General features: G+C 31.6%; 1 protein-coding gene across 1 annotated transcript in view; it reads right to left on the reverse strand.

The window, feature by feature from the left end:
- LOC124357844 (synapsin) overlaps positions 1-7,946 on the reverse strand; it is a gene marked incomplete at its 5' end in the record, with an annotated part of 29,710 nt that extends 21,764 nt beyond the window's left edge. Inside the window, 4 exons of the mRNA XM_046809920.1 lie at positions 26-175; positions 309-399; positions 1,979-2,262; positions 7,894-7,946. Of these exons, the coding sequence (XP_046665876.1) occupies positions 26-175; positions 309-399; positions 1,979-2,262; positions 7,894-7,946 (578 nt within the window). The remainder of the gene's footprint in view (positions 1-25; positions 176-308; positions 400-1,978; positions 2,263-7,893) is intronic.
- Positions 7,947-10,734: the final 2,788 nt, after the last annotated feature.

Here is a 10,734-nt window from a genome sequence, read left to right on the forward strand (position 1 = left end):
TTGTGCAAGTTTGTTAATGACTCACCTAACGACCTTGGTGCCATTGCGGTAGACTCCCATGCTGACAGTTGTCCCTGTCTCACTACTCGCTGTAACTGACAACTCCTTGAACTCTGCCTGCTCCACTCGGATGTCAAAGTCTCCATGGAGCCGACGTCCTCGGAAATACTTCGACCTTTACAATTATCACAGATCATTTAAAAATTAAGAGCATTTAATATTCCATTTTGGCTTATATTATGAGTATGAAACCAAGTTTTAATTTTACAAAGTAATAACACCAAAGAGAACAGTTAAAATATTTTTACCAGTCAGTATTTTGATCATCGATGACTAAGAGAGTGAAACAGCGATCTTTGTTGAAAACAGGTCTACCAGTTGCTCCTGTCACAGCAGCTCCTGATGACAGTAAAATTATAACAGGTACATTTTTGTTACTGATATTAACTGAGTTTAGAAATACTGTCCACATATAGTAAGTAGTTCAATAATAGCTTAGAAGAAGAAAACTATATTGGCGAGACCATGCAGGGGTGTTCCTATGGTCAGTGGCACACAGGGCAACTTTAAAATCCTAGGAAAGTTAACCAATTTGAAGTAATATTTGTAAAAATTATTCTTTACACAGAATCTTGTTTATTTCCTGGTAAATGTACACTAATTGCATATATTAATTTATTAAATGCAGTTGATTGTAAGGGATTGAAAATGATTTCTAAGTAATACATTTCTGATGTAAGATAACTAGAATAATGATATATCAACTTATTACTCTACGGCTAAATGATAAAAAAAAACAAAGTTATAAAAAGGAAAACAAATGGTTAGTATAAAAGGTCAAAAGGCTTACCCCTGAAACACCTAAAATGTGAAGTAAGATTATTGATTAAATGACAATGACATTACTTTATAATTATCTGGTGATATAAATGATAACACTATAATTTCAAGATTTAATCATATTATAACAACATAACATTTATTTAAGAACATATTTTTATTGCAATTCCATATTATAATATAAGTAAGTATAGACTGTGGTCGTGTTATTATCATGCTTCTACTTCAGCCTAAAACCGCAATGTCCTAGGCAGGATATCTCAGTCTTCCCCGTCCTTTCGAATGGTTTTTGATTTGGTTAGAAAATGATTATATTAATGAACTAAAGTTGCTATTTCTTAAAAGACCAGGTAAATTAACCTCTCTTAATGCTTCAAATTAGGATAATAAGTAGTAGTTAAAACGGAGTACAATATTTTAACTATCCAGACTGATTAATCCCCCCTTATTTCCTTGATTCTTTTTAATTTTTCAGGCCAAACTTTTGAAGTGCGTGAGGCTCATCGCCACATTCTGGCTGGGAGGATATACCCAGTCAAGACCTCAGAGAGCAAGCCTTGCTACCAACTAACAGGATAATTATTGGTTTAACAGTTTTACCACTGCCTGGCTGACTGTTTTGCTTGTCTTGGCAGGAATGTCCTTTGATAAATCCTGATTAATGAGTGCGATGTACTGATACATTGATAGAATTCTTTGTGTATTAAATGAGAAATCCAACTAGTCAATGTATGAAGGTGGAGGCAAAATTTGTTACTGAGTTAACTGTCTTGCCAATCTTACAATTCCAAATGCCTGGACGTAAACGGCTGTTGTGTTTGTACACTACAACCAAGTTGTTACTCTCTATTTCACACTTGTCTCTTCTTTCAATCTGTGAATGAAAGAGGGGGAGGAATAGAGAGAGAATGTGATGAGTGGTCGAAGTAAGGAAAGGAACAGTAATATCAAGGTGTACTGTGGGCAACACCACTGTCCTAGTCCTTGCTTGCCTGTTAACCAACAGTTCATAAACCAAATTAACATCAGTTGTACTAATCTTAATGTGTTATGTGTATAGAGTTTGAAAAAAATTATGTTTACCTTACTTTACCCTCCAATTGTCTATTTATTTGTAAAAGAGACTAACCTACATTACCAATAAGTGAGGCACCCTGGTCTCTGGCGACACCGGTGAGACTCTGCACTCTCTGCAGTAGAGACTCTCTAGTCTTGGCAGGGCTGGAGGGTGCACTGGTAGTGCGGGAGCTCTGCTTGGAAAGGTTCAAAGAGAGGTCTCCTGAGTTGGGGGGCCCCCCGGTGGACACCGACCCTGGCGGGGCCTGGGTGGGGGGCTGCGCCTGTGGAGGGGGTGTAGGTCCAGTGGGTTCGGGTCCATCAGGCCCATCTTCCAACTCCGAGGATAGATCCCCGGAGGAAAATCTGGAAAGACAATTTGGGTTCAGTAACATTCTTAAAGTAAATATTTGGATGTTTAACAAAAATTCATATGATTGGTGGTATACTTATATGGAAATTAACAACCATAAACAATACAATCCTTCCAAAAATTAAGTTTAAATAAATAATTACATTATTTCCATTATAATATCATCGTAATGTATTTGAGTATAACATTCTTAAGTACCTTCTTTTCAATTACAGAGAACAATATTGCAAATAGTATTCTTTCTGTAGTATTCAGATTCTTTCTTAAAAACTTGTACAAGATAAATTCAACAAGAAATTTACTATTAAATCTATGCGACATTCTGGCATTTGAACTTGTTTTAAAATTGGACATGCAAAACACATAATTTCTGTCACTTAATGTCACTATTTTAAGGATAGATTGAGAACATCATGTGGAAAGACATGCACTATAATAGAATTTTATTTTGCCTAATGACGTACAAATGAAGCTCACTAACAGACACAAGAGAAATTTTGCCACCTTCCTGAGAATTCTATAACTTGCCACCAAACAAATCTTATATTTCACATAACCATATTAATACAGATTTATTAATCCAGAATCCTTTCAATGAAGAACATAGCCAGAAAAAGATTTTGAGGGTCCACATAACTGATATTTTTTCATAGTGGACAGAGAGTAAGGCCCCATTTGGTTCCTTTAAAAGTTATAGTCATAGTCATAGTCAAACTACTTTATTCTGTAATATGTACAAGGTACAAAGAATAGCGTCACTACAATGAAACTAAATACTAATATTAATTTTAAATATAAGTAAAAAAAAAATACAATCGCAACATCTCAACAATTTATCTTCAATTCTTCTTTAAATGAATTAATTGGTTTTTGTATTGAAATATTCCTCAAAAGAATATAGAGACAAATTAGTTTAAATAATCTTTGACTTCTTTTTTAAATTTTAACAGATTTGTTTCCATTATAAATTTTGTTGGTAAATTATGTAGATATCTAACACCTCTGTAATATGTTTTTCTTTTTGTAAAATTCAAGATTGTGTTGATCGACATGTCTATTAAAACGGGTATTATATGTATGTTTATTGGTTTGTAGTATCGGATCAAAAATTGTTTTACATAAATTATTGATTCAAATATGTATAAACCATATACTGTCAGAATTCCAAGTTCAGAAAAAATATGTTTAACAGAATCTGTATATCTTAAATTTTATTCATTATTCTCAAAGATTTTTTTTGTAGGACCAAAAGCCTATCTAAATTACTTATTGTTGTTGCTCCATAAATGCTTATTCCGTAAGCTAAATGTGAATGATCAAAGAGAAATATAATAATTTAAGTGTATGTAAAATTACTAATTTTTGCCATTTGTCGCAATGCACATATAGACCAGTAGACATCTTCTTAGTAACATGATCTACATGTTTATCCCAAGCTAAATTTTTATCTATTATAAGTCCTAAAAACTTTGTGTGGTCTACTTGTTTAAGTCTGTCATTGTCTAGAAAAATGTCACAGTTTAAATTTGATCTGGATTGCTTTGTAGAAAAAGAAATATAATTAGATTTATCTGAATTTAATAAAAGATTATTTTTGTCAAAAAAAATCCTTAATCCTAGTTAGAACCAATATATGATGAAATTTTCAATATTCTCAAGCTTCTGACCAGAAAACAAAACATTTGAATCATCAGCATACAGACACACGCCACCATCCAACCCCTCCATCACCCCTGGCAAACCTCCTATATAACATAAAAACAATAGAGGACCCAGGATAGACCCCTGGGGCACACCATGCCGTAGTGTCTGCAGCTGTGATCTATGAGCCCCTCACATAATGATTTTTATTGTGAAAAATGGTTTCTTCTATTTCTACATATTGTTTTCTATTTGTTAAATAGGAATCAAACCACACGTTTGCTCCTTTCCATATATACCGAAGCTGTTTAATTTCCTTATTAACTTTACATGACTGACACTATCAAATGCTCTGGTAAGATCTAAAAATATCCCAATTACTTTTTTCTCTTTTATCAACTGAGTCAATAATGGACTGGATAAATTCTATACCGGCCGTTATTGTTGATTTTCCACGACGAAAGCCATGTTGTTGTTTGTCCAACAGTTCATTAGACTCTAGTGGTTTTAAAAGCTGATCATAAACCACTTTTTTTTCGAATATTTTAGAAAAAATTGGGAGCAGTGACACTGGCCTATAGCATGCTGGATCAGTCACAATTACCTTTTTTAAAGAGAGGAATCACTTTGGCAACTTTTAAAATATCAGGAAATATTCCTGAAATTAAAGAAGAATTGATTACATGGACAAGAGGTTTTATAATAAAGTTAACAGATTTTTTCACAATATCAATTGGTATAATCATCGTGCCCCACAGAAAACTTAGTTTTTAAATGACAAAACAATTGTTTTTTAACTGATACTCAGACACCGGTTGAAATCTGAAACATGGCCGAGCACAGGTCAGATGCTCACTATTGGTATAAAATAGAGTTGAGCTGAGGTATGTTAGGTAATACTAGCAAGTCAACGGCTGTCACAAAAAAAATCATTAAAAGTGTTTCCTACAGTAACAGATTAGATATTAATTTTCCATTTGCAATAATACTTTTATTATGATTTATATTGGATTGTTTATTTACCTCATATTTAATTATTTTCCAAGTTGTTTTTTGGTTTGTTGTCAGAGTATAGAATTTTTATCATTGAAGTATTTTTGTTTATTTCTATTCATGCACTCTTTCAGTACATTTTTCTTTCCTTTTATGACTAACTTCAAATTTGTGTTTTTGGAAATTCTAAATTGTTTCTCAAGTTCAACTAAATTCATTTTTTAAAATTTGTATATCATCTGTAATCCATTTTTGTCCTAAGAAATGTTTAACAGTTTGACTAATTTTAGGAAAATGTATTTCGAAAATATAACTAAAAATACTATGAATAGTTGATATTTCATATCTACCGGTGATTGATAAACTTCTATCCATTTCTCCTTTGCTATATCTCGCAAAAATGTTTCAGTGTTATTCAAAGTAAATCTTCTGCATAGTTTTTTTATATTCATTTTTACTTGAATCAACACAATTTAATTCTAAAAAATTCTAGAAGTTGACCATCATGATCGGATATTTGAGTTATGATACCTGATATATTTAATTTTGTACAATCTATATTCGTAATAAAGTTATCTATGGCTGTCTGAAGAATCAGCTGTAACTCTAGTTGGGAAGTCCACCAAATATTTCATATTATACACTTTTAATATAATTACTAAATTTAGTGTAAATTATATCTTTTTTTAATACATTTATGTTTATATCTCCAGCCAAAAATCACATTTTTTGAATTTATGACTTAGTACATTACACATATATCTAAATTAATTTAAAAATTTGTCTACTAGACAGTGTTGGGGTGATCAATATAAAACTGCCAATACAAAAGAAAATTTATCTATAGTTTATTTCAGACAGGCAGCACTCAAATTCTTTTTCTCCTAAGAGAGCTTCAACTGCTGTAAATTTAATACATCTGAAATGTATATGCTCTTTAGCCAATATTAGCACTCCACCTCCAGATGAATGAGATCTCACAAAAGACGAGCAAATGTTGTACTGAGAATGTGTAACCCAACCAATTCTGCTGCTGTCAATTTATGTTCAGTTAGTGCCAAGATATCTGGTTGTATTTCCTCTAAATTTATATTTAACATATTTAAGTGGGATGACAAATGTTGAACATTTTGATGAAAAATAAAAAACTTGGATGATGAATTGACAGCTCCTTGCCTTAGTATGCCTACTATCTTGAGAAAAATCATATAAACTTTCAGTTGATGAGGGCAGGTGCTGTATGTTGTCATGAAAATTGGTAATGTTATTTGTATTTGTTATATTGTTATTTTTTGTAAAACTGAACCTTTGATATTATTTTTACTCTGCTCTATTTTACTGGGCTCTCTCTGCAATTGATTTGCTAAAAAAGGTGACAGTGGTGACATTAATGAAGGTTGTGTTGACAAGTGACTACATGTGTTTTTTATTGCTCATGGAGTTGTTGTTCTGGATATTAGAGATTCTATGTGTGATTGAATTGTCCTTGTGTGTTTGTGTTACTCTGAGCACAGCAATGGTATTTGTTCACATTTTGTCTTATCAACTTAGCTAGTAAAGCTTTACCTCTTCTATTAAAAATGAAAGCCATGATTTGTATAGTAGTTAGGCTGAATGGTTGATAAATCTATAAAACCTCTGATATTAGATGTTGACATACATTTATGTAGTTTTGCATTTACACAGTGAATAGCAAAGTTTTCTTTAGGCTATCAAAACGGAATGGAATGCTTAGAATATGTACATTTGTTTTAGATGCTACATTTACTATTTTATCTAACTTAAAACTATTTACAATAATTCATGATCCTTGACTCGATCACAGTCATTGCTTCCACAGAGAAATATTGCATGGTCTTCAGCTGTAAAATTAGACGTCATCTCCACCAAAATTTTGAGCAACATAGTTAAAATTTGCTCCTGGATTTGTGACAACTTCCACAGTGAAACTCTCCCCAGTTCTTCTTCCAGAAGTGGTGACATATGCTTCCCATGACTATCTGCCACAAACAGCAATCTGGGCTTCTTGGTTTTTTGTTGACCTCGAGTTTGTTGGCTGGTTATATTTTTCCAGTATTCCTGTCATTGTTGCCTGTGATCCTTTTATCTCAGAAGTACTCTCCTCTACTTCCGACTCGCTTAATGCTTGAAATTTATTTTTACACACTATAGGTTGTTCTGGCTTTAGTAATGGCAAACTTCTTCGGACATCTTTATTTTTAGTTTGTACTTTTACAATAGTGGAGTAAAGCTCACTTGCATTATTTACGTTACGTTCTTCACCCGATTCTTTGTTCAGAGCGATTTTTCAGCAGTACATACCAGTAATACTGAATAATTTAAATAATAATAATAATCGTTTACTAAAAAGTAATTGATAAAATAATAAAAAATTTGTGGGGGGGTGTCCGGACCCCTTTTCTGGCTACGTTCTTGCTTTCAATACAAGAAAGAATAAAACATTAATGAGTTTTTAAATATAACTCAATTGTAAAGTGCAGCACTACTTGCTGTAGGTTTGTATTATCCTCTTGTGTATTCCATTATTTTAGAAATGAAGCTTTCAGTTGTATGTTCTGAATCAAAATAATCACTTGTAGACAAGGATGTAGCCAGCAAGGGAATCCAAGGGATCTCCCAAATTTTAAATTTCTTCAATTACTGTTTTAGCAAACGATTATTATTATTATTTCAACAATTCTATATTAATCATTCTCTACACTGACACGGGTCAAGAACTTTTTAAGGTACAATGGGGAATGAGTGCTTGACTGCAGTTGCCTTATTTGTCCACTACGGAGAAATGTCAGTTGTCTTGACTCTCCCCAAAATTTTTTCCTGACTACGTTCTTACTTATAGAGATGTATTTTCTGTAGACGTTTTACTAATTCTGACAAAATAGTTTTATTTGTTTAAATGAGTTATTAATACTTTGATTACAACATTGATTCAATTTTTCTTAAGTATATAAGAACAACAAATCACTTACCTTCGTTTTAAGTAATTGACATTTGTAGTAAATGACTGTTTGAAGCTTATGAAAGAAATTTTGGCGTTTTATAGAAACCGTGGAGGGGACTGGAGGTAGACGTACAGTGCTCAGTATCTGAAACAAAATAATTGATTTGTCATTTGTGTTTTATTACTAATTTAATGGCTTTGTTATAAATTTATTTTGATGAAGAGTTAAAAGCCAAATGATTTAATAATAATTATGAATGTAGGATATTAGCCACCAGTGGTGAAATGACCCTGAGTTTTTCCGCATAAAAACAGTTTTAAACCTTATGCACATTTGCGTCCTTATTTGCGTACTTAGCGTCATGGGAGATGTCTCAACTTGAAGACCGTATTACTATCCACCCAAAGACTTTTTAGTTTACCTAGTAAAGTGCTTACTTTTTTAAATGTTGAAGTACAATAATATTTGAGATTTGAATGAAAAACCAATAAAAATTAAAAAGCATTTAGATGCATATTAGTTATGTTTTTATCAGTAATATTACACTGGCAGCGAGGTTGTAGTTGGATACAGTGATGTGGGAAGGAGGAAGATATAGAAAACTGTTATTTTTTATATTAGCATGGGTCTTTAAAAAAATTTCAAATTTTGTTGTACTTCGTCATTTAAGTATTCAAAAGCAGTTATACAAAAATAAGAACTAAACAATTTTGATAGAATTATATCATTAAAATAAGAAATCTCCCATAATTCTACGACTAAAAATTAATATTATTCTTATGGGGACACCTCAAGCTCATTTTACTACAGCCAGCTCTTAGGATAATAATTAAATGGTTGATTTGACAACTTAACAGTTACATTAAATTCCAGTATACAAAGAAAACTGTTGTTAAAATAGATAGGCTATTTAAGAATTGGTTGAACCTGTTTTACAATATAGGTAATTATAACTTTGGGAAATCTAAGATTTAACATGGCGATAACTAAAAATGATTAATTATGATGTTAACAAGTAGTGTTATGTGGAAATAACTTGTCAGTTAGTAAATAATTGTTTAATTTAACCATTAATAAAATATAAAATAATTTCAACATCATTTTAAAGTCGAATCACAATTAACTTTAAGTTGAACCATAGTTGACCCTGTAATTATTGAATTACCACTTGTCTTCAATCTCTCAGAATAATAGTAAAATTCATCAAGTTGTTATTAAAATACAAAGCGTACAAATAGGGTTTATTATTTAACGAAACACACCAATGTAAACAACAATCATATCGTGGTATTGTATAGAAAGTTACACACAGAAAGTATATAATCATACATATTATATTTACTAACCAAGAAATTAGTATATATATTATGCACAGTTACCTAATGACTTTATTTACTGTAACTACATAGTTTGTCATATAAGTAGGGACAGAATTAGGTTATAACTTGTGTAAAATGTTAACTTGTTAAAATGACACAATAATTTATTCATACATTTGATAAGGAAAGATTTCAACAAGTCAACATATTAGTATAAAAATTAATTATACAAAAGCAATTGAACATGACTGTATACTATAGAGTATACCATTTATATGTTAAACAGAGAGCACTCTGTGTAAAAATGGTACAGGAATGCAAGTCTCCCTACTACTAAACAATATCTGTGTCACCAAGACATGGCTATAGAAAGTCTTCTCCATCAATCAATCCAGATCGCAGATAAAACTGATGAAATTGCGTCACCAAACGTAAATACAGACAAGTAGAGATGGAAAGAAACACTGGTACATTGAAAGAAATCACATTTAAAATTAAATCAACTAAAACAACTCCTGCAGGTGGTATAGTGATAACATCAGTACACCAGAGTGGCAGTAACACGTAACTTTTCTACGATGCAACTAAACAAGTGTAAGTGGCTGTAACAACTCAAATGTCAGCTGTCACACATGTCTATCTATTTATTTTCACCGTAATACTATTTTGCAATATATAAATGAATGTTTGTCTTTGTGTCTTTTATAGACTCAGAAACTATTTGAGCGATCATTATGACAATTTGTATGTATATGTTTTTTCCACGTAGAAGGTTTATATCCTGATGCCCATTGATGTAACTTGTCACCAGGCGGCGCTGCAAAATATAAAAGTTATCAAAGCGCCTACACATTATAAACTGCAATTACGAAACAGTTACGTATATTAAATAACCAAATACTATTTGAAGGTGCTGTTTTGATGTATATTTGTCTTTAAAATAAATTTCTGGTTGAACTTAAAGCTTGAATTTTAGACCACTTTATTATGATAAATTCTGGTCGAACTTAAACCTTGTCAGGCCACTTTATAATGGTAAATTTTTGGTTGACCTTAAAGCTTGAAATATTAGACCACTTTATAATAAAGTGCATGTAAGTGTACAATGACTGTAAACATACACTTTTCACTGATTTTCTTGATCGTGGCTACAAGGTAAACTCTATATCGGCGTTATAAATATAATTCTCTTGAACCAGAAGTGCTCATACACGGGAAACGCGTACGAAGGTGCGGGAAACAGCTAGTTATAAATAAAGAACAAGATGACTTAGTAGTAGGATATAGAAAATATAAAGAACAAGTAAAACAAAATTTAAAGAAGGGCTTCATTGTAGTAATAGTAGCCAATAAAAACATTAACGATATAAATAAACAACAAAACTATCAGCAATAACCACAGATTTATACCAGCAAAAACAAGAGTGAAAACAGTAACTAACACTAGGAAATCACATAAATGAAAATGTACTGAGTTGCAAAATAGTTACTCGTATATTATAAAATTAGTGTATTATAATAGAGTTATAAAATTGCAAAATATTTATAC

Source organism: Homalodisca vitripennis, chromosome 1, assembly GCF_021130785.1.
Source record: "Homalodisca vitripennis isolate AUS2020 chromosome 1, UT_GWSS_2.1, whole genome shotgun sequence".
Lineage (NCBI taxonomy): Eukaryota > Metazoa > Arthropoda > Insecta > Hemiptera > Cicadellidae > Homalodisca > Homalodisca vitripennis.